We start from the raw sequence: 25,609 nt of genomic DNA, 5'->3' as shown, positions 1-25,609 counted from the left end.
AAGTGTTATATGATATGTTGTATTGTTTTCATAATATGACATTGTAATTACATTGTAATAAAAATATTCATTATTATTATTTATTCTTCTTATTTTATTATTATTATTATTATTATTATTATTCATACATTGTAATTATAAAATGTTATATGATCTGTTGTATTGTTTTCATAATATGACATTGTAATTACATTGTAATAATAATATTTATTATTATTATTTATTCTCCTTTTTTTTTTTTTTCACAAGATTTTCTTATTTTTTCGTATTATTATTATTATTATTATTATTATTATTATTCATATACTGTAATTATAAAATCAGGGTATGACAAATTTCCTTTGAATCTAGGAGCCAGCTAAAACAAATGTCAGGAGCCAGTTAGTGCGTGTGCGCGGCGATACGTAACAAGTGTATCGCAATTGACGTTTTCATTCATAGGTGCCCCAACGCGTGCGTTTACGTTTCTATGTGCATATATGTGGGGGTGGGGGCTCAACATGGCTCTGCAACTTGGCTCTGCAAGACGAGGACGTCATATGACGTCCTCTCAGAACAACAGAGCTATCGTGCCGCCGTCAATTGACGGCGGCCGATAGTAAAGCAGTTAAGAAAGGTCTGGAAACTTTCCTAAATGTACATATCTCGGGGGGGGGGGGGGGGGGGTCAGGAAGGAATTTTTCCACCTTTTGTAGCAAATTGGATCATGCTCTTCTGGGGTTTTTTGCCTTCCTCTGGATCAACTGTGGGTATTTAATTTTTATTTGTTTATGGTTGAACTGATTGGACTTGTGTCTTTTTTCAACCTGACTAACTATGTAACTATGTACAGGGCACCGGGCGATACAAATTGTGCCTCCTTACAACAGTGAATGGCAAAAGCCTAGGCGCCAGGACGCAATGTCTAGTCTCCATGGCAACTTGGCACCTAGGATTTGTCAAGCCCTTTTAAAATGTTGTATCACCTGTTGTATTGTGTTCATAATGTTATGTTAAATATACATTGTAATAATAATTATTAATAATGAGTTTTTAATTATTCCTTTTATTAATAATAATATCATTATTGTTAATGATGATAATAATATTAACAATAATAATATTGTAATTGTATTAATATATTATATATCATGTATTATAGTAAGTTGCAACATTGCTATTTTTTTCAGATTAGAGTTCGGGTTTGGGGTAATATTATAAGGTTAATTTTGGAGTGCATTTAAAGTGGAGTTCCGCCCCCAAATATTTTTTTTAAAGTCAGCAGCTACAAATACTGCAGGTGCTGACTTTTAATATAAGGACACTTACCTATCCAGGGAGCCCGCAATGTCGGCACCCGAAGCCAATCTGTCCCTCGGGTGGGGGCACCGCCATCTTCAGTAAGGAAATGAGGTTCCCTACTGCGCATTGCGCGACATGCGTTGCGCGATCCTACTGGTCCCTGCTGTCTTCTGTGACCTGTGTATCTCCCAGAAGACAGCGGGGGGGGACAGAGTAGGCGCCAGATGTGGCGTAGATATCCGTGGGTGGCCCGGGCTATCTATGCCCGGAAGTGGGAGAAAGATACCTGTTTTAGACATGTATCTGCTCCCCCCTCCCCCCTGAAAAGTGCCAAATGTGACACCGGAGGGGGGGGGGGGATTCCGAAAAGCGGAAGTTCCATTTTTGGGTGGAACTCCGCTTTAACCTAAGGTTTAGCCCCGGTTCACACTGCCGTAACTTCAAAGTCACGTGACTTTGAATCTGACATCCCTGCGCGACTTCACCGCAGCTTTCATTCGATCTCTTCAACAGAAGTCAATGCAAGTCATGCCAAAGTCGCAAACCAATCAATCTTTTAAAGAAGGTATTTTTCCGATCTCCCTAAAGTGAGGGATAATCAAACCCCTCCTAAGAAAAAAAAAAAATCTCGACCCTGAAGACCCAAACCACCGCAGACCAATAACAAGCCTGAACACCTTCTCCAAAATCATGGAGAAAGCAGTAGTACAGCACTACCAGGGGAGGGCTGGCAGGGGGGGCAGGGTGGAAATCTCCTCCCGGGCTGGTGACACTATGCACAGCCACCGGCCGCCACTACCAAATGCTGTTTTTGCAGAGCAGGAATATGCCTGCTGGAGCTCTGTTAACACAGCTGTGTCAGCTCCGAGGTAGACGGCTGCAGAGCTGAGCTATGTCTCGTCTCACACATAGCTCAGCCTCAGCGCACACCAGCGACTATTTACACAATAGTCCACAGCATGCACCCTTAAATCAAGTTTCCCAGAACACCCCTTACATGAGATATTATGTATATGGGGTCTGTGTGGACTCTAATGTATATGGGGTCTGTGCGGACTCTGATGTAAGGGGGGGCTCTGTGCAGACTCTGATGTAAGGGGGGGCTCTGTGCTTACTCTGATGTAAGGGGGGGCCTCTGTGCGGACTCTGATGTAAGGGAGGGCCTCTTTGCAGACTCTGATGTAAGGGGGGCCTCTGTGCGGACTCTGATGTAAGGGGGCCTCTGTGCAGACTCTGATGTAAGGGGGGGCTCTGTGCAGACTCTGATGTAAGGGGGGCCTCTGTGCAGACTCTGATGTAAGGGGGGCCTCTGTGCGGACTCTTGTGATCATGAAAAATCTTAGACTGTTTTCCTCCATCCATCAATTTTCCACGCTCTATGGGCCACTTGACTGGACTTGACCCCCAGGCCTAAGGCTGCCAGCCCTCCCCTGGCAGCTACAACTCCATTTAGACACCCACAAACTCCACGACCCACTACAATCGGGCTTCCACCCAGGCCATGGCACAGAAACGGCACTGCTCAAAATATGGCATGATGCCCTCGAAGCAGCAGATGACGGAGAATCATGCCTACTGGTGCTACTGGACCTCAGTGCAGCATTCGGCACAGTAGATCAGGGGTCTCCAAACTACGGCCCGCGGGCCACATCCGGCCCGCCAGGCCATTTATTCCGGCCCGCAGTGTGAATCCTTAGTTCCCCTGTTAGTTGTGAAACCTGCGCTGCATATTCGCCCCAGGCAATATGCAGCGCAGGTCCCGCAATCCCTCCCGGCGTCTCACTGTGTGTGTTGGCTGCTGGCTGGGACCACGGCATCCCAGCAGCCAATGAGGTGTTTAGGGCAGACCTGTTGCCGCCTCCCTGCTCCCGCCTCCCGCCTCGCTGTTAACCAGTAACGAGTGTGTAATACCAGCGGGGCGGGAGTCGGGAGATGCAGCAGGTCTGCAGTGCACAGCCAGTGACGGAGAGTGGAGACACGCTGGACACATGCAAGGAGGGGGGCTGATACACTTGAGTGGGGGTGGGTTGAATGGCGCTGATGGGGCACAAACATCTGGGGGCTGATGACTCTGATGGGGACACACGTGGAGGGGGTTTTTCAGACTGATGGGGACACAAATTTTGGGGGACTGATGACTCTGCTGGGGACACACGTGGAGGGGGGGGTTGTAGACTGATGGGGGCACAAATGTTGGGGGGCTGATGACTCTGATGGGGACACAAATGTGGGGGGGCTGATGACTCTGATGGGGACATACATGTGGGGGGGGGGGGCTGATGACTGATGGGGACATAAATGGGGGGGGGCTGATGACTGATGGGACATAAATATGGGGGCGGTGATGACTCAGATGGGGACATAAATGTGGGGGGGGGGGGTGATGACTCTGATGGGGACACAAATATCTGTGGGGTTTGATGGGGACACAAATGTGGGGGTGCTGGTGGCTTTTATGGGGACACAAACATGTGAGGAGGGGGGCTGATGGCTCTAATGGTGACACAAATATGCAGGCGGGGGTGGGCTGTGATGGGGACACAAATGTGCAGGGAGACTCGGATAAATGATGGGGGGGCTCTAATGGGGACACCAATTTTTGGGGATAGCCTGATGAGTGATGGGGACACAGATGAATGGGGACACAGATGAATGGGGAGACTGATGGGGAAACAGATGAATGCGGAGACTGATGGGAACACAGATGAATGGGGACACAGATGATGGGGACACAGATGGATGGGGAGACTGATGGGGAAACAGATGAATGCGGAGACTGATGGGAACACAGATGAATGGGGACACAGATGATGGGGACACAGATGATGGGGACACAGATGGATGGGGACACAGATGGGGACACAGATGATGGGGACACAGATGAATGGGGACACAGATGAATGGGGACACAGATGAATGGGAAGACTGATGGGGACACAGATGAATGGGGACACAGATGATGGGGACACAGATGAATGCGGAGACTGATGGGGACACAGATGAATGGGGACACAGATGAATGGGGACACAGATGATGGGGACACAGATGGATGGGGACACAGATGATGGGGACACAGATGATGGGGACACAGATGATGGGGACACAGATGAATGGGGACACAGATGAATGGGGACACAGATGATGGGGACACAGATGAATGCGGAGACTGATGGGGACACAGATGAATGGGGACACAGATGAATGGGGACACAGATGAATGGGGACACAGATAAATGGGGACACAGATAAATGGGGACACAGATGAATGGGGACACAGATGATGGGGACACAGATGAATGGGAAGACTGATGGGGACACAGATGAATGGGCACACAGATGAATGGGGACACAGATGATGGGGACACAGATGAATGCGGAGACTGATGGGGACACAGATGAATGGGGACACAGATGATGGGGACACAGATGATGGGGACACAGATGATGGGGACACAGATGAATGGGGACACAGATGAATGGGGACACAGATGATGGGGACACAGATGAATGCGGAGACTGATGGGGACACAGATGAATGGGGACACAGATGAATGGGGACACAGATGAATGGGGACACAGATAAATGGGGACACAGATAAATGGGGACACAGATGAATGGGGACACAGATGATGGGGACACAGATGAATGGGAAGACTGATGGGGACACAGATGAATGGGCACACAGATGAATGGGGACACAGATGATGGGGACACAGATGAATGCGGAGACTGATGGGGACACAGATGAATGGGGACACAGATGAATGGGGACCCAGATGAATGGGAAGACTGATGGGGACACATATGAATGGGGACACAGATGAATGGGGACACAGATGAATGGGGACACAGATGAATGGGAAGACTGATGGGGACACAGATGAATGGGAAGACTGATGGGGACACAGATGAATGGGGACACAGGTGGATGGGGAAACTGATGGGGACACAGGTGGATGGGGACACAGATGAATGGGGACACAGATGAATGGGAAGACTGATGGGGACACAGATGAATGGGGACACAGGTGGATGGGGAAACTGATGGGGACACAGGTGGATGGGGACACAGATGATGGGGACACAGATGAATGGGAAGACTGATGGGGACACAGATGAATGGGCACACAGATGAATGGGGACACAGATGATGGGGACACAGATGATGGGGACACAGATGGATGGGGAGACTGATGGGGAAACAGATGAATGCGGAGACTGATGGGAACACAGATGAATGGGGACACAGATGATGGGGACACAGATGATGGGGACACAGATGGATGGGGACACAGATGGGGACACAGATGATGGGGACACAGATGAATGGGGACACAGATGAATGGGGACACAGATGAATGGGAAGACTGATGGGGACACAGATGAATGGGGACACAGATGATGGGGACACAGATGAATGCGGAGACTGATGGGGACACAGATGAATGGGGACACAGATGAATGGGGACACAGATGATGGGGACACAGATGGATGGGGACACAGATGATGGGGACACAGATGATGGGGACACAGATGATGGGGACACAGATGAATGGGGACACAGATGAATGGGGACACAGATGATGGGGACACAGATGAATGCGGAGACTGATGGGGACACAGATGAATGGGGACACAGATGAATGGGGACACAGATGAATGGGGACACAGATAAATGGGGACACAGATAAATGGGGACACAGATGAATGGGGACACAGATGATGGGGACACAGATGAATGGGAAGACTGATGGGGACACAGATGAATGGGCACACAGATGAATGGGGACACAGATGATGGGGACACAGATGAATGCGGAGACTGATGGGGACACAGATGAATGGGGACACAGATGAATGGGGACCCAGATGAATGGGAAGACTGATGGGGACACATATGAATGGGGACACAGATGAATGGGGACACAGATGAATGGGGACACAGATGAATGGGAAGACTGATGGGGACACAGATGAATGGGAAGACTGATGGGGACACAGATGAATGGGGACACAGGTGGATGGGGAAACTGATGGGGACACAGGTGGATGGGGACACAGATGAATGGGGACACAGATGAATGGGAAGACTGATGGGGACACAGATGAATGGGGACACAGGTGGATGGGGAAACTGATGGGGACACAGGTGGATGGGGACACAGATGATGGGGACACAGATGAATGGGAAGACTGATGGGGACACAGATGAATGGGCACACAGATGAATGGGGACACAGATGATGGGGACACAGATGAATGCGGAGACTGATGGGGACACAGATGAATGGGGACACAGATGAATGGGGACCCAGATGAATGGGAAGACTGATGGGGACACATATGAATGGGGACACAGATGAATGGGGACACAGATGAATGGGGACACAGATGAATGGGAAGACTGATGGGGACACAGATGAATGGGAAGACTGATGGGGACACAGATGAATGGGGACACAGGTGGATGGGGAAACTGATGGGGACACAGGTGGATGGGGACACAGATGAATGGGGACACAGATGAATGGGAAGACTGATGGGGACACAGATGAATGGGGACACAGGTGGATGGGGAAACTGATGGGGACACAGGTGGATGGGGACACAGATAAATGGGGACACAGATAAATGGGGACACAGATGAATGGGGACACAGATGATGGGGACACAGATGAATGGGAAGACTGATGGGGACACAGATGAATGGGCACACAGATGAATGGGGACACAGATGATGGGGACACAGATGAATGCGGAGACTGATGGGGACACAGATGAATGGGGACACAGATGAATGGGGACCCAGATGAATGGGAAGACTGATGGGGACACATATGAATGGGGACACAGATGAATGGGGACACAGATGAATGGGGACACAGATGAATGGGAAGACTGATGGGGACACAGATGAATGGGAAGACTGATGGGGACACAGATGAATGGGGACACAGGTGGATGGGGAAACTGATGGGGACACAGGTGGATGGGGACACAGATGAATGGGGACACAGATGAATGGGAAGACTGATGGGGACACAGATGAATGGGGACACAGGTGGATGGGGAAACTGATGGGGACACAGGTGGATGGGGACACAGATGAATGGGGACACAGATGGATGGGGAAACTGATGGATTGGGACACAGATGGATGGGGAAACTGATGGATGGGGGACACAGATGGATGGGGAAAATGATGGGGACACAGATGAATGGGAGACTGATGGGGACACAGATGAATGGGGAGACTGATGGGGACACAGATGATGGTGACACAGTTGGATGGGGAGACTGATGGGGACACAGATGAATGGGGAGACTGATGGGGACACAGATGAATGGGGACACAGATGGGGACACAGATGAATGGAGAGACTGATGGGGACACAGATGAATGGGGAGACTGATGGGGACACAGATGAATGGGGACACAGATGGGGACACAGATGAATGGAGAGACTGATGGGGACACAGATGATGGTGACACGGATGTAAAGCCTCATGCACGCTGGAAGTTTAGCCCCGCTGCATGATGCTCCAGCGTTTAGGTGCCAGCAAAGAATAGAGGAGCACCATTCAATCTTGCTGTCAGCAGTAAGTCAAATTCTATTCTATTCTTCTTCTACTGTGGATTTATTTATAAATTATGTTTCCGGCCCGCGAATATGTGTAAAATATAGAATGTGGCCCTCGAAGTAAAAAGTTTGGAGACCCCTGCAGTAGATCACAAAACTCTACTCATTCGTCTCAAAGAAGTAGCCGGAGTTACAGACTCAGATCTACCCTGGTTCGGATACTTTCTAGGAAATCGTTCCCAAACAGTGAAACTAGGAGTTTTCACCTCGGAAATGCGCACCATTTCTTGCGGAGTCTCTCAAGGATCACCCCTGTCACCTGTGCTTTTCAACATCTACCTCCGCCTACTCTTCAAAATCATCAGCGAGCAAGATTTGTGCTACCACTCCTATGCGGATGACACTCAACTTTACTTTCAGATCACCGGAAAAAAAAACGACTAATATCATGCATTAGAAAAATGCCTGGCATTGATCGACGAGTGGATGACTGAGTGCTCCCTCAAACTCAACGGATCCAAAACAGAACTTCTTCTCCTCCAAGCAAACCGAAAGACTAAAGCTAGGACCTCATGGACACCACCCACCATCCTTGGACAGACCATCACCCCAAGTACCAAGATCAAAAGCCTGGGAGTCACCTTTGACTCAGAGATGTCGATGGATGTGCAAATACGATCAGTAGTCAGCGGATCTCATTACCTTCTCCGCCTACTGCGTAGACTCACCCACTTCATCCCGGAAGAGGATACATCAATAGTAGTCGGAACAATCATCAATTCTCGACTCGACTACGCAAACTCCCTCTACTTAGGACTACAAAAATACCAGATGTCGCGCCTGCAAGTCGTCCAGAACACGGCAGTCAGGCTGGTAACGGGAAAAAAACCCTGGGAAGCCATCACCCCATCCCTGAGGACCCTTCATAGGCTAACAGTAAAGGATTGGTTCACATTCAAGACCCTCTGCCTCACCCACAAATGCACACAAGGAAAGGCTCCTCAATACTTACAGTGGGGATCGAAAGTTTGGGCACCCCAGGTAAAAATTTGTATTAATGTGCATAACGAAGCCAAGGAAAGATGGAAAAATCTCCAAAAGGCATCAAATTACAGATTAGACATTCTTATAATATGTCAAAAAAAGTTAGATTTTATTTCCATCATTTACACTTTCAAAATTACAGAAAACAAAAAAATGGCATCTGCAAAAGTTTGGGCACCCTGCAGAGTTAATATCTTGTACTGCCCCCTTTGGCAAGTATCACAGCTTGTAAACGCTTTTTGTAGCCAGCCAAGAGTCTTTCAATTCTTGTTTGAGGTATCTTTACCCATTCTTCCTTACAAACGTCTTCCAGTTCTTTGAGATTTCTGGGCTGTCTGTCACGCACTGCTCTTTTAAGGTCTATCCATAGATTTACAATTATGTTGAGGTCAGGAGATTGTGAAGGCCATGGCAAAACCTTCAGTTTGCGCCTCTTGATGTAATCTCCCGTGGATTTTGAGGTGTGTTTAGGATCATTATCCATTTGTAGAAGCCATCCTCTCTTTAACTTCAGCTTTTTCACAGATGGCATCAAGTTACCATCCAAAATTTGCTAAAATTGTATTGAGTCCATTTTTCCTTCTACTCGTGAAATGTTCCCTGTGCCACTGGCTGCAATACAACCCCAAAGCATGATTGATCCACCCCCATGCTTCACAGTTGGACAGAGGTTCTTTTCATTAAATTCTCTGCCCTTTCTTCTCCAAACGTACCTTTGCTCATTCCGGCCAAAAAGTTCTATTTTAACCTCATCGGTCCACAGAACTTGTTTCCAAAATGCATCAGGCTTGTCTATATGTTCATTTGCAAAGTTCAAACGCTGATTTTTGTGGTGAGGACGTAATAGAGGTTTTCTTCTGATGACTCTTCCATGAAGACCATATTTGTACAAGTATCTCTTTATAGTGGAATAGTGTACCACAACTCCAGTGTCTGCCAGATCTTTCTGGAGGGATCGTGCCATCAAACGTGGGTTTTGAATTGCTTTTCTTACAATCCTGCGAGCTGTTCTGTCTGATATTTTTCTTGGTCTTCCAGATCTTGCTTTAACTTCCACTGTTCCTGATGACTGCCATTTCTTAATTACATTCCGAACAGAGGATATTGACATCTGAAAACACTTTGCTATCTTCTTATAGCCTTCTCCAGCTTTGTGAGCGACAACTATTTTCAGTTTCAGTTTTCTAGACAACTGCTTAGAACAGGCATGTCCAAAGTCCGGCCCGGGGGCCAAATGCGGCCCCCCTGTTGATTTAAAATGGCCCCCCTGGAGATTTGGATATATGTATTGTTTGTGGCCCCCAGGGCCACAAAAGATATATACCGCATTTATTGGCGCTGCCTTGGAGGGGACAGGGAGGGGGCAGGACGAGCGCCGTCAGATTACATGAAGAGAATCTCCTGTTTATTCAGCAGCGTCTCTATTGGAAGCCCCGTCTCCTGGGATGCCATTGAACGACTGTTCTGTCTATCATAGGAGGCGGGACTTTGTATAAAAGAGGCCACAGGGTAAACAAGAGATTCTCCTGTTTGTAATCTGTCGGCACTCGTCCCGCCCCCCTCCCTCTGCCCTCCGAGGCTGCAGATGGGCATCGTTCAGGCTGCACTGATGGCAATGGTAAGGCTGCATTCATGGCACATGTGAGGCTGCATTGGTTGCAATGGTAAGGCTGCATTGGTTGCAATGGTAAGGCTGCATTGATTGCAATGGTAAGGCTGCATTCATGGCACACGTGAGGCTGCATTCATGGCACACGTGAGGCTGCATTCATGGCACACGTGAGGCTGCATTCATGGCACACGTGAGGCTGCATTCATGGCACACGTGAGGCTGCATTCATGGCACACGTGAGGCTGCATTCATGGCACATGTGAGGCTGCATTCATGGCACATGTGAGGCTGCATTGGTTGCAATGTTGAGGCTGCATTGGTTGCAATGTTAAGGCTCCATTCAGGCAATGGTGAGGCTGCATTCATGGCAATGGTAAGCCTGTGCATGTTATACGCCGATAAATACGGTATATCCAAATTACACGCCCAAGCTCATCCTTAGTCCTAAGCAGTGCTCTGGGGGCCACAAAAGAAATATATACAGTATATCCAAATAACACGCCCAAGCTCATCTCTTCACCACACACAGCCACAAAGGCAAGAGAATTCCTGTTGGGCAGTGTATTAGTGCTCAGACGAACACACTTAGGCAGAATTTTAATGGTTTAAAGAATGTCAGGCAAAATAGTCGGCCCTCACGCATGTTCACTTCATCAAATCTGGCCCTCATTGAAAAAAGTTTGGACACCCCTGGCTTAGAAGAACCCATGGTGCTGATTGTTGGGGCAAGGTCAGATGAGTCTGGGCATTTAAAACCTTTGAGATTGACATCACCTGGTCTTCCCAGACGATGATTGAGAACAATCCATGACACTGGCAGGTCTCAGCTTTGCAAAGGGGGCAGTGCATGCTATAAATTCTGCAGGGTGCCCAAACTTTTGCAGACACCATTTTTTTGTTTTCTGTCATTTTTGAAAGTGTAAATGATGGAAATAAAATCTAACTTTTTTTGACATATTATAAGAATGTCTAATATGTAATGTGATGCCTTTTGGAGATTTTTCCATCTTTCCTTGGCTTCGTTATGCACATTAATACAAATTTTTACCTGGGGTGCCCAAACTTTCGATCCCCACTGTATGCGAGAAAATAAAACACTACACCCCCAATCGCACTCTCCGATCGTCTAACCAAAACCTCCTCCACATCCCCAAGTCCCACTACAAATCGAAGAGAGAAGGAAGATTTGGAGTGCAAGGACCGCGGCTATGGAACGCTCTACCCACGGACATCCGCATGGAAGAAAACCATCGGGGCCCTCAGGAAAAAACTCAAGCTCTACCTCTTTTGAAGGATAAGGACGACACCGAATGGAATAAGCGCCTTGAGATGATTTAGTTTGCATTTGTAGCGCTATACAAGTTGTTCACTCTTTACTCAAACCAAAAGTAGCGTAGGAAACGTTTTCTTGAGTCGCACCGATCAGAACGGTTCCATTGCAGTTAATTTGGCAACTTTGAACTGTCAAGTCGCATGACAAGTCGTGGCAGTGTGAACCCCGGGGCTTCGATTTTAGAGTGTAGGTCAAAGGTCAAAGTTTAGGGTTTATGGTAAAGTGCTTTAGGATTAGTGGCTTGAGGCTGAGATGCCGGCTCAGAAATGACACAATCATGGGCTCGGGGTTTAGGAGTTTGGTTGAGGTTAAATTCTTTCTTTTTTCTTTTTTCTTTTACAATTTTGAGTAGAGTATATAAGTAGTAATAGTATAGAAGGGTTAGAATCTCTATCAGGTTTTTATCGCTGTCTGCGTCTCCATTAGTGAGATTTACGCTTTCTATATATCCTGTAATTAGGACTGAATGTGAAATGTAAAATACAAATCTTGTTTTATTACTAGAACAGAATAGTGGTGATCTAAGAAGAGATTTCCTCTCTCTAAATCCATTCTTAATGTGTATTCTCCTGGAATCTCGGTGAGCTTTGTGTATTTCTCCCAGATCTGCAGTAATCCAGTGTGAGACTTCCTGTAATAAAGACCGCTCACTGCTGCTCTCTCTCCTTGTGCAGGATGACTGGTCTTGTCTCCGCCCCCTCCTGTAGAGGGTGGGGTCTGCTGGGCCACTCCCACAGCTCTGCTCTCTCTCCTTATGTAGGGGGACTGGTCTTGTCCCCGCCCCCTCCTGTAGAGGGTGGGGTCTGCTGGGCCCTTTACGCCCAGCCGCGGGGTTGCGCGCGCGCCGCTGGTCCAAAGCTCCGTGACCGCGGGACCCACAGACCCGATCGCCGCCGGTGTCCCACGATCGGTCCTCCGGAGCTGAAGAACGGGGAGAGCTGTGTGTAAACACACCTTCCCTGTTCTTCGTTGTGGCGCTGTCATTGATCGTGTGTTCCCTGTTATAGGGAAACACGATCAATGATGTCACATTTCCAGCCCCGCCCCCTACAGTTAGAAACACATATGAGGTCACACTTAACCCCTTCAGCGCCCCCTAGTGGGTAACTCCCAAACTGCAATTGCCATTTTCACAGTAATCAATGCATTTTTATAGCATTTTTTGCTGTGAAAATGACAATGGTCCCAAAAATGTGTCAAAATTGTCCGATGTGTCCGCCATAATGTCGCAGTCACGAAAAAAATCGATGATCGCCGCCATTAGTAGTGAAAAATATTAATAAAAATGCAATAAAACTATCCCCTATTTTGTAAACGCTATAAATTTTGCGCAAACCAATCGATAAACGCTTATTGGGATTTTTTTTTTTTTACCAAAAATATGTAGAAAAATACATATCGGCCTAAACTGAGGAAAAAAAATATGTATTTCTATATATTTTTTGGGGATATTTATTATAGCAAAAAGTAAAAAAATATATATTTTTTTTTAAATTGTCGCTCTATTTTTGTTTATAGCGCAAAAAATAAAAAGCGCAGAGGTGATCAAATACCACCAAAAGAAAGCTCTATTTGTGGGAAAAAAAAGGACGCCAATTTTGTTTGGGAGCCACCTCGCACGACCGCGCAATTGTCAGTTAAAGCGACGAAGTGCCGAATCGCAAAAACTGGCCGGGTCCTTTACCTTCATAAAGGTCCGGGTCTTAAGTGGTTAAAGGATTTTTTTCTGTCCAAGAGACGGCAGTCCTCAGAATAGCGAGATCCTCTAATATCAGGAAAAAGATGGCAAACAAAAAAAAAAAGTTTTCGTTGGAGTTGTACTTTAACATTCATCAACAAACAGCTGAGTAACCTGCTGGGAATTTCTATAAGAATTGAGCAATCTGAGCTCTACCATCCGGGGAGACAAATGTCCCAAATGTGTGTCTCGTCATACCCCATTGTGACATCACGCGTCCTCTTTATTAGGGAAGTGAGAACAATTATGATGTACGATGACATCAAACAAGAAATTGCATTTACTGGAATATTCTGAAAACTGACCCATGCACTAAACCCCTTCAAAACCGGACAGTTTTACCCCCTTCCTGTCCAGGCCAATTTTCAGCTTTCAGCGCTGTCACATTTTGAATGACAATTGCGCCTTAGGCCTTTCTGTGCATTTCCGAATGGCGCCGATCGGCTCCGGGCGCCCCCCCCACCTCAGGCCAAAAGCGGTACTGCACACTGCTTTTGGCTGAATCTTGCTCGTATTGCGAGACAACATTCGCAAACCGAGTTAGGATTTTTAGAAATACAGCGCTCGTATTCCGAAACGCTCATTAACCGCGTTACTCGCAATCCGAGGTTCCACTGTAGTTATCTCAGCGCTGAGCAATGTTGATAAAAATGTGCCCGCTTTTTTTTTTTTTACAGCTCTGAGCAGACAACAGCTCTGCACTTGTTACATAGAATCGTGGGAATGCCGGATTAAGATCGTGATTTAGAAATCAGATGAAGCAGTGGCGTTTCGTCCATAGAGGGCGCTGGAGCGCCGCCCCCTCTGGCTCTCACCGCCACTGAATCTGATAACATAGATAACATAGAATCTATGTTATTGTCGCCGTTGCGCTGTTCTATTCAGATCGCCGGACATGAGGCGCCAACCATCTGAATAACGGCAGCTGGTTGGCTGTACGGAAGTGCCTATCAGAGCCAGCGGCTCTGATAGGCTTTCCGAGTACAGCCCTCGGGTCCCCGGAAGCTTATCCTCGGAACGCACGGGGGTGCGTCCCTTGGATAAGACTGACAGGCGTCTCAGCCAATCAGGTTGGCCGGTTCTGGCTACCGGTAACCTGATTGGCTGAAGCGTCTATGAGGGCGGGAGAAGACATCGAGGGTCAAGGATGTGGATGGCTGACTCCAGTAAAGTTAAGTGCTGGGCGGGGGGGGGGGGGAGGGGCACAGCGGCGACGAAGGGCACATTGACATCAATGGGCACAGTGGTGACAATAGGCACGGTGGGGACAATTGGCATAGCGACATTAATGGGCACAGTAGCGACAATTAAAGGGCACAGTGACGACAATAGGGACAGTGGGGACAATGGGCACAGTGTGGACAATTGGCACAGCAGCATGAATGGGCACAGTGGCGACAATTAAAGGGCACAGTGACATCAATGGGCACAGTGGCGACAATTAAAGGGCACGGTGGTGACAATTGGCACAGTGGCGACAATTGATGGCAGGGCACAGTGGTGAAAATTGATGGCACAGTGGCTGCGTTTGATGGGCATAGTGAGGCTGCAATTTTTTTTTCCGTTTGCGCCCCCCAAAAATTTTGAGCACCAGTCGCCACTGAGATGAAAGGTTTAGCACTGGGGAACACTTTTTTGATACATTTTGATAAATAAAAAGTGCATTTTCTATACATCTATATAGATCAGGACAAATGAGGAGAATGAGGGACAGAGGGGGCATTGCTCCAAATCAGGGACAGTCCCTCAAAATCCGGGACATTTGGGAGCTATGGCTTTAGCTATAATTTGGTGTAAATATTCCCGTAGACGGGGGTGTCTTTGAACAGGTCCCTGGCAGGAAAGGGTTAATCGCAGGTCGGGGGGAAACACGAAAACGGTTTTGAAGCAGGTCAGGCAGGAACGTGTCACCCTTGAAAACGCTGCCCACTTCAAAGGCGAGCCCGCGAACCACAAAACCACGCCCCACTTTCATCGTCCGTGTTGTAGACCGCAGACCCCCCCCCCCCTCCCTCCACACTCCGCTCCAGCGAATAGAAATTGTCTCTGCAAATGTGAACATGCAGCCTCCTCAGAGGGGAAGCCGGGGAGTAAATAAAATATGTCAGGGAATAAATTGCAGGCAGGAAATGTATCAGAGGCCTCGGCTTTGATCAGGGGAACGCAGGACGTGGAGGGATCACCGGCTATTTCTGGTTGGATTCTCGTTTCATCTGCTGGGACATGGCCTAGGCTTTGATCTCGGGTCCATGAATACAATAAAATGGTCTGGGGGAGGCAGGAAAGGGGGGGGGCACAGAGGTGGCATGTACCCTCAAAAGTGAGGCGACAGGTACGGGGGAGTCAGGTGCAGAGGAAAAGACAATTTCAGGTCACACGCTCCTTTCCTTGCGCCATTGCAGGCGCTCAAACCTACTGCGATTTATTTAACCACTTAAGGACCGGGCCTATTTTTCAAACTTGGGGCCAGATTCACATAGAATTAGATTGGCGCAGCGTATCAGAGATACGCTACGCCGCTGTAACTTACATTTGGCTGGTTCGAATCCTGGAAGAATTTGCGCCGTAAGTTACGTCGGCGTAGTGTATCTCTGGTGGCGGAATTCAAATCGGCGATTAGGGGGGCGTGATTCATTTAAATGAAGCGCGTCCCCGCGCCGAATGAACTGCGCATGCTCCGTTTCAAAATTTCCCGCCGTGCTTTGCGCTAAATGACGTCGCAACAACGTCATTTTTTTAACTTCTACGTGAGTTACGTCCATCCCGATTCACGGACGACTTACGCAAAAAAAAAAGAAAAAATTCAAATTTCGACGCGGGAACGACGGCCATACTTAACATGGCAAATCTAACTATACGCCGCAAAAAAGCAGCTTTAACTATACGCCGGAAAAAGCCGACTAGAGACGACGTAAGAGAATGCGACGGCCGCGCGTACGTTCGTGGATCGTCGGAAATAGCTAATTTGCATACCCGACGCGGAAAACTACGCGAACTCCACCCAGCGGACGCCGAAGAATTGCATCTTAGATCCGAAGGCGTACGAAGCCGTACACCTGTCGGATCTAACCCAGATGCCGTCGTATCTTGGTTTGAGGATTCAAAACAAAGATACGGCGCGGGAAATTTGAATGTACGCCGGCGTATCAGTAGATACGCCGGCGTACTCGCTCTGTGGATCTGCCCCATAGTTTCTCTCAGTACAAGTTTTATTCTACTTCTTTTTTCTTATCTTTTTTTTTTTTGCTGTTTACAGAATAATTTGCAATAAACAGGTCGGGAATTGTTTGAAATAGACCATTAGAGCCGTGGTGTCCGGAGGGCATGTTGGCGCTCTAATTCCCGTCACCTGCGTTATCTCAGTCCGCTGTGCAGCGCTCATCACCCTCCAGCCCAGAGAGAGAGAGAGGAGAGAGGGAGGGGTAATTATCCTAATGGGGCCTAGGCAGACCTGGAGAGCTTCGTAGCTCAAGGCTCTTGTAGATAAAAGGTGGAGAAGATGTCTGTAAAACGTCAGGAAGGGACAGGTAGAAATGCAGGAATGACACGGAATACCTCCCAGGTGACTGCGGACGGCGGTTGGCAGTGACCTCACCCCATTCATCTCTCATTTGTTCGCAGTCACACACAAGTGACTGGTATACAATGCCGCGATTCCCGCAGCCAGGTGCTTGTCTTTATCGCGGATAATACTCTCAGGTGACAAGTGTGAGCCGCCTGTCAATCAAGGGCTTCGTAGGGAGTAACGTTAAATACAGACTTGTGTCTCTGAAAGGGAATCCACATTTAGATTGATTTTCAGAGACATTTGACAGGCGGCGTGGAGGCGCGAGGGTGCCACCTCTTCACCATCTGTTTTTAACCCTGTAAGTGCTGAACCTACGCACCGCAACTACCGTATTTATCGGCGTATACTTTTTTGCCCTGAAATTCAGGGCAAAATTGTGGGTGCGCGATATACGCCGATCCCCGCTTCCCGCGCCGAGTTTGAATTACTGCGCCGGCATATACCGAGCGCAGTACACTCGTGTATAGTCGGGCAGGCTCGGCTTCTCTCGCAGTCACGTCCCGGACGTACAGGACGCACAGGACGTGACCGCGAGAGGAGCCGAGCCTGCCCGACTATACATGAGTGTACTGCGCTCGGTATATGCCGGCGCAGTAGTTCAAACTCAGCGCGGGGATCGAGCGGCGAGGACACCGCAGAAGGACGCCGGACCCGACGAGGAGGACACCACCGAAGCCGCAGACGGACGCCGGACCCGACGAGGAGGACACCACCGAAGCCGCAGACGGACGCCGGACCCGACGAGGAGGACACCACCGAAGCCGCAGACGGACGCCGGACCCGACGAGGAGAACACCACCGAAGCCGCAGAAAGGCGCCGGACCCGACGAGGAGGACACCACCGAAGCCGCAGACGGACGCCGGACCCGATGAGGCCCCCGATGGACGCCGCGCAAGACACCAAAACTGTAAGTACTAAAATCTTTTTTTTACAGGAATGTCGGGTCCACTTTAGGGGTTGCGCGCTATACGCCAGAGCGCGCAATACCCCGATAAATACGGTAATTAAAAAAATTGCAGGGAAAAGCACAGAAAAGTCAAGTATTTGAAATTATTTTCTTTGTTTTCCTTTTTATAGATATTTTTTTTTTTTTATTATTCAGTTGTAATGTATTTTTTAAAATGTTACTATTTCAGGACCCTCCCTCTTTGCAGGTCGTAGCCCTCTCCTCCCTTTGGTAGTGTGCAATCGCTGTCTGTGCTGCCCCAGCTCTTCTGCCCCCAAGGGTGGACTGACCATTGAGGCACCCGGGCACTGCCCGAGGGCCCCATGCCACTAGGGGGCTCCATCAGGGTTGCCAGGCTCAGTAAAGCCAGGGACAGTATGTAAAAATCTATGTTTTTTTTACATGTGTCCCTGAAATGTCCGATACCGACATGCTTTTGATGTGAAAATCCCGAGCTTTTAGTTGCCCCGCCTCTGCACTGTCTCCTGGCATGGTGGTCATCTGTAAGCCCGGGGGCCCCATAATCTTCTATTGCCCGGGGACCCCATGAGTTGTCAGTCCGCCCCTGTCTGCCCCACCCCTATCTATATACATTTTAGATAGCTGTTGTGGGAGGAGTGAAGGGAAGTACTTAAAGGGTTAGTCAAACCTTACTTTTTTAACCGCTTCAGCTCCGGAGGATATGGCTGCCCAATGACTGGGGCATTTTTCACACTGGAGCGTATTGAAGGTGCTATAGCGTTAAAAATAGCGCCTGTAATCCACCCTAAAAGTGCTGCTCTATTGTCTCCACTTGTAAAAAAAATGCAATACTTTGCAGCAGAATCATAATTGTAGTGTCGATTTAAAGAGGCTAAATTATAAAATAACATTTATATTTTTATCTACAATAACACTATTTTTTTTCAACTGATCAAATTAAATACAAAGTACATTTAGCTGTTATGTTTTTTTCTTTGAGGATTGTAAAAAATTAAATTATAATTAAATTATAATTTGCAAGACAATATTACCATATGAAGGTCTTTGTGGTAAAAAAAAAAAACAAACAAACAAAAAAACAATATATGTATTACTTTAGTTTATTATATTAAGTAATGACATGAGTTAGTGCAGAAATGATAGGTCTCTATAGCCGAAACGAATTGCAAAACAAAAGCAAATAATAATTTACAAGACAATATATTTAAATGAAGGTCTTGTTTGTTGTAAGAAAAAAACAAAACAATATATGTATTATTTTATTATGGTAAGTACAGTGGAACCTTGGTTTACGAGTATTAACGAGCATTTTGAATAATGAGTTTTGCCTTGCAAAACGAGCAGAATTCAAGCTAATGGAGCATGCAGTACTGCATTTGGCCAGAGGTGTGGGGGGCGCCAGAGTGGAGCGGTTTGGAAATACTCAGTTCCCAAGCCTTTCCGAGGTTTTCAAAGCTGTCCCGCGCCTTTCCGAGTATTTCCGAGTCTCTCCCGTGCCCCCCCCCCCACCTCTGGCCACATGCGGTACTGCATGCTATAGAAGTCAATGCGGAACAAATTATCTTTGTTTCTATTGAGTTCTATGGGGAAACTTGCTTTGATATGCGAGTGCTTTGGATTACAAGCATTCTCCTGGAACGGACTATGCTCGTAATCCGAGGTTCCACTGTAGTGACAGAGTTAATGCAGAAATGATAGGCCTCTATAGCTGAAATGTATCAATTGCTCTCAGTGCCGATCCTGACCTCCCTGGGGCCCTAAGCAAAATAACATGTCACATTAAAGTTGAGAAGCGCAGGGGACGCTGCCGATATTGACATGTCACATTGAACATTAAAGTTGAGAAGCGGGGGGAGGGGGTGTTCTGCTGTCGGAAGTGAAAAGCTGGGGGCGCTGGCTTCTTACCTCTTCTCCTATGCAGCCAGCGATTTGAGAAGCGGGATGAGGGGCCGAAAATTTCTTCTCACCAGAAGGGGCCTCTAGTAATTTGGGGGGCCCTCCGCAGCTTTGTGGGGCCCTAATCGGCTTGCGTAAGTGAGCCTATAGGGCGGATCGGCCCTGATTGCTCTGGTCTAAGAGGGGGGGGGGGGTGAGAGCTGACGTGGCTGAATTGCTGTTGGACATGTTGGCTTGATAAAAAGAATGAGAAATAAATATTGTGTTTTTTCTTTTCTTTTTTTTTTTGCACCATGCAGGTCCCTGACCAATGAAATTCTAGGACTGAAGATACCACCAGAACCGGTACTTAATGCCAACACCGTGTGCTTGACGTTACCTGGACTGACCCGGCGCCAGATGGAAGTCTGTATGCGGAACCCGGATGTCACGGCCTCAGCCATTCAGGGGATCCAAATCGCCATCCACGAGTGCCAGCACCAGTTTAGGGACCACCGTTGGAATTGTTCCAGCCTGGAAACCAAGAACAAGATTCCTTATGAGAGCGCAGTTTTCAGCAGAGGTGAGCATGGCGGGGGTCCTACTCAGGGGCCTTCAAATATAAAAAAAATATTTGGGGTGATCATGAAAGTGTAACATAAACAAACTCATCGATGTGTGATAAAGGGCACAGTTAATACATGGCAGAGTTCTAACACCCCTGTATGTATGTAGAGATTGGCAATCATACTTAGGACTTCTCTCTCCCCATGCAAGTCTATGGGAATGATGCAAAAGCAGCTGAAGCGGGTCAAATGTAGGTTATGTGCACCCAGGGCAGCCATCACAAATTTTGGGGCCCCTTGCACAGCTTTAGGCAGGGCCCCCCTGGAGCAGAGAACCGGAGGGGGGGCATTCCTCTCTCCTGCCGTGAGATTAATAATTAAAAATAAAAAAACGGGGGTTTCTAGAGGTCAAACGAAAATGGGGGGGGGGGGCCCCTGGGGACCATCGGGCCCCTTACAGGTGTAATGCCTGAACCCCCCTGATGCCATCCCTGGGTGCAGAGGCGGCTCTAGGCTTTGCGAGGCCTTAGGCAAATCTGAGACATGAGGCCCCACTCACATCCATAATGGGGGAAAAATAATTCAATCGATACAAATTAAGGCCCGGATTCACGTAGAAGCGCGTATCTTTGTGCGGGCGTAACGTATCCTATTTACGTTACGCCTCCGCAACTTTGACAGGCAAGTGGCGTATTCTCAAACCAAAGTTGCGGCGGAGTAGCGTAAATAGGCCGGCGTGTGTTATGTAAATTCAATGTGACCCCACGTAAATAACGCTTTTTACGAACGGCGCATGCGCCATCCGTGAAAGTATCCCAGTGCGCATGCTCCAAATTAACCCGCAAGAAGCCAATGCTTTCGACGTGAACGTAAATGACACACAGCCCCATTCACGGACGACTTACGCAAACGACGTAAAATTTTTAAAAATCGACGCGGGAACGACGTCCACACTTAATATTGGTACGCCTCATGTACGCCTCATATAGCAGGGGTAACTTTACGCCGGGAAAAGCCTAACGTAAACGGCGTATCTGTACTGCGTCGGCCGGGCATACGTTCGTGAAGAACAAAAGAACAAAAATTCGAAAATCAGAAGATCAGAAGAACAAAAATCTGAAAATAAGAATAAAAATCCGAAAGAACAAAAAACATTTGGATAATTTAGTTTTCCGTATTTTCTATTATAATTAAAGCGGAGGTTCCACCCGTGATTTTTAGTTTTTTTAAAGTCAGCAGCTACAAACACTGTAGCTGCTGACATTTAATAAGGACATTTACCTGTCCTAGGAGCCCGCAATTTCACCCCCCCCCCCCCTTGAGGCCGATCCCTCAATCCTGGCAGCTCCCGGCACCGCCATCCTTACTGAGGGAAACAGGCAGTGGAGCCTTGCGGCTTCACTGCTCGTTTCCTACTGCGCATGCGCGAGTCTCGCGGCGATTTTGTGAATGGGCGGCTGCTTTCTGGGATACACACAGTTCCCAGAAGGCAGTGCGCCCCATTGACCAGAAGTTTTTTGCAGGTTTTTGGTGTAATTTTTTTTTTTAAAAGGTGGAACTTAACTTTAAATTATTAACCATTTATTATAGTGTTTTTTTAATTATTATTATTATTTATTAATAATAATAAATAACAATAATAATAAAAACTATAATAATACGGTATAAACATCTAAATGATAGGTAAATACGAATTTATCCGAAGTTACGAATTATCCAAAATAACTAATACTGCATCTATGCGTTTGGAACGTAACTAATTTGAATGCATCCGAAAGTTAGGAATTATAGAAATAACGAATCCTGATCCTAACGAATTATTCAAAAACAAAAAAAACAAACAAAAAACGAATGAAACAAAAAAAAATAATGGCCCAGATTCAGGTAGCCTTGCTTTTTTTTTACGTAGGCGCAGGGCACCGTTTTTTCCCTGCGCCCCCGCAAATTTTCTGTGCTACCCGCGATTCACGGAGCAGTAGCTCCGTAAATTGCGTGGGCGCTCCGGCAAAATGCCGGGCGTAAGCGCGCGCAATTTAAATGATCCCGTAGGGGGCGGGAATCATTTAAATTAGGCGCGTTCCCGCACCGAGCGTAGTGCGCATGCTCCGTCGGGAAACTTTCCCGACGTGCATTGCGGTAAATGACGTCGCAAGGACGTCATTTGCTTCAAAGTGAACGTGAATGGCGTCCAGCGCCATTTGCGATTCACTTACGCAAACGACGTAAATTTCAAATTTCGTGACGCGGGAACGACGGGGATCCTTAGCATTGGCTGCCCCTGCTTTTAGCATGTGCAGCCTTACGCGAAACCCGACGTACGCAAACTACGTAAACTGCGTACGCAGGGCTCGCGTAACGTTGTGATTCGGCTTTAGTATGCAATTTGCATACTATACGCTGACCACAACGGGAACGCCACCTAGCGGCCAACGTAAGAATGCAGCCTAAGATATGAGGGCATAAGAGCCTTATGCCACGCATATCTTAGGCTGCAGTCGGCGTAACGAGTTCTCTGAATCAGGAGAAGTCGTTACGCCGGGGCAAGTAAGCAATTGTGCTGCGTAACTATGGTTACGCAGGCGCAATTGCTTTTTGAATCTGGGCCACTAATAATTTCTTGGCAGTGCACATGCCTACAATCAGTCAATAAATTGTGTTACTATGCTTCAGTTTGTGAATGAACAGGAAGCCGCTCAGCACAGAGCACTTCTCATGTATTCACTGGCCCAGATTCAAGAAGCAATTGCGCCCGTGTAACCATAAGTTACACGGCGCAATTGCTTACTTGCTCCGGTGTAACGAGTGCTCCTGATTCAGGAACCTCGTTACACCGGCTGCAGCCTAAAATCTGCGCGGCATAAGGCTCTTATGCCTCGCAGATTTTAGGCTGCATTCTTGCGGGGGCCGCTTGGGGGCGCTCCCATTGTGTATCAGCGTGTAGTATGCAAATTGCATACTACCACTGATTCACAAGCTTGCGCGGGCCCCGCGCAAGCCAGGTACGGAGTTTTCGTACGGCAACTTTAGCGCAAGGCTGCCCTTTCTAATAGCAGGGGCAGCCAATGCTAAAGTATAGCCGGCCTTCCCGCGCGGTGAAATTTGAATTTCACGGCGTTTGCGTAAGTGCTTCGTGAATGACGCTGGACGCCATTCACGTTCACTTTGAAGCAAATGACGTCCTTGCGACGTCATTTGCCGCAATGCACGTCGGGAAAGTTTCCCGACGGAGCATGCGCTGTACGCTCGGCGCGGGAGCGCGCCTAATTTAAATGATTCCCGCCCCCAGCGGGATCATTTACATTAGGCGCCCTTACGCAGGGCAAATTTGCCGGCGCCCTCGCAGTTCACGGAGCTACTGCTCTGTGAATCGAGGGCAGCGCAAAATATTTGCGGGGGCGCAGGGCAAAATCGTTGCCCTGCTCCCCCGCAAATATAGCGCAAGCTATGCTGAATCTGGGCCACTGTCATGTGTGTTTGAGCTTTGGGGTGCAGTAGGCTGCGCACACCAGGTAAAATGTAGATTCGGTGCAGGTTAAATGTACCTTCAGAAACATCTCATACTGATGTCAAAAGCATGTTACGTTTGCATTTGAAAATTAGAAAATGTGAAAATTTAAAATTTGAAAATTTCGAAAATTCGAGATTCAAAATGACAAAATTTGAAAATCTAAAATTCGAAAAAATCTAAAATTCGAAAATGGAAAATTTCAAAAATTGGATTTCCGAATTTTCGAATTTACGAATTCCGAATTTTTTAATTTTCCAATTTCCTGAAATTTCCGAATTTTCGAAAAAAGCAAAAAAACAAATAAAACGAAAATGAAAAAAACAAATTTTTCGGCAGTGCACATGTCTAGAAATAAGGTGACCGGGCCTCCTTGTCAGGTTGACATCTGCACCGCCATCTTGTCGGAAAATTCCTGCGCCAAACTTCCTGTCTGATGGCTCATCTTCATCCGCGGTCTTTGAAGAGTTCCTCTCTCTATACCCCTCTGATCTGACACTGATGTATCTGGATCTCAAGTCACGACACACAGAAGCAAAGATGTCTGAGAGCAGATAAGAGCCAAGGCAGACGCTCAGGTCGTTCCCTTATTTACTCTTTAACCCCCCCCCCCCCAGGTTAACCTTGACCCCCCCCCCGCTAATAACCAGCACCATGCCATAAGGCAGACTGTAAAATGCTTGACATAGAACTGCTGCTGGGCAGGTTTCAGGTCAGGACTCGGGACGGGGCGGTTTTCTTTAATGCTGTAAATGGTCAGATCTCGGGATGATAAACGATGAAAGGTCTGATAATTGCACGTCTTCAATGAACGTCAAGCACCTGGCTGCACTCGTTCCCTGCAGCTCATAGTGGCTGCAATATCTTCCCTTCGGCCCGGGAATGAGCAGGTCCTGTACATCTCTATGAATGTATGGACGGCTAATTACAACGTTTTTCAAATGATTTCGCTCACTTCAAAGCATTCTTTGTCCAGTTATGTGAATCTCGCAATCAGCGCACAGTTGTACAGTAAACCCTCCTATTGTTTTCAGCCAAGGAAGCTGCCATCTTGGCCTCTGTTTAATCAGCAACTACCATGATGCTGCACATGTGATCAGTTATGAAACCAGCCATTGGATGGTTTGACAGTTTGGTTGAGAGCACAAGCAAATGTGACATCTAGCATTTTCAGCATGCCAGGAATGTTAACTGTTTTTTTAAACTATGAAATAGATGGGTTTACTTCCGCTTTAACACACTTAGGGGCAGATCCACAAAGATCTGCCCCCGGCGTAGCGTATCAGAGATACGCTACGCCGCCGTAACCTACTTGTGTTATGTTCCAATCCTTAAACATTTTGCGCCGTAAGTTACGGCAGCGTAGTCTATCTCTGGCGGCGGAATTCAAATCGGCGATTAGGGGGCGTGTTTCATTTAAATGAAGCGCGTCCCCGCGCCGAATGAACAGCGCATGCGCCGTCCCTGAATTTCCCGCCGTGCATTGCGCTAAATGACGTCGCTAGGATGTCATTTTTTTTAACATAGACGTGAATTACGTCCATCACGATTCACGGACGGCTTACGCAAAAAAA

General features: G+C 47.6%; 1 protein-coding gene across 1 annotated transcript in view; it reads left to right on the top strand.

Annotated features, from left to right (window-relative positions):
- WNT10A (Wnt family member 10A) overlaps positions 1–25,609 on the top strand; it is a 90,846-nt gene that overhangs the window by 26,872 nt on the left and 38,365 nt on the right. Inside the window, exon 2 of the mRNA XM_040358157.1 lies at positions 20,285–20,547. Within this exon, the coding sequence (XP_040214091.1) occupies positions 20,285–20,547 (263 nt within the window). The remainder of the gene's footprint in view (positions 1–20,284; positions 20,548–25,609) is intronic.

The sequence above is a fragment of the Rana temporaria genome, chromosome 6 (assembly GCF_905171775.1).
Source record: "Rana temporaria chromosome 6, aRanTem1.1, whole genome shotgun sequence".
NCBI lineage: Eukaryota > Metazoa > Chordata > Amphibia > Anura > Ranidae > Rana > Rana temporaria.
This window is presented reverse-complemented; position numbering and strand designations above follow the sequence as displayed.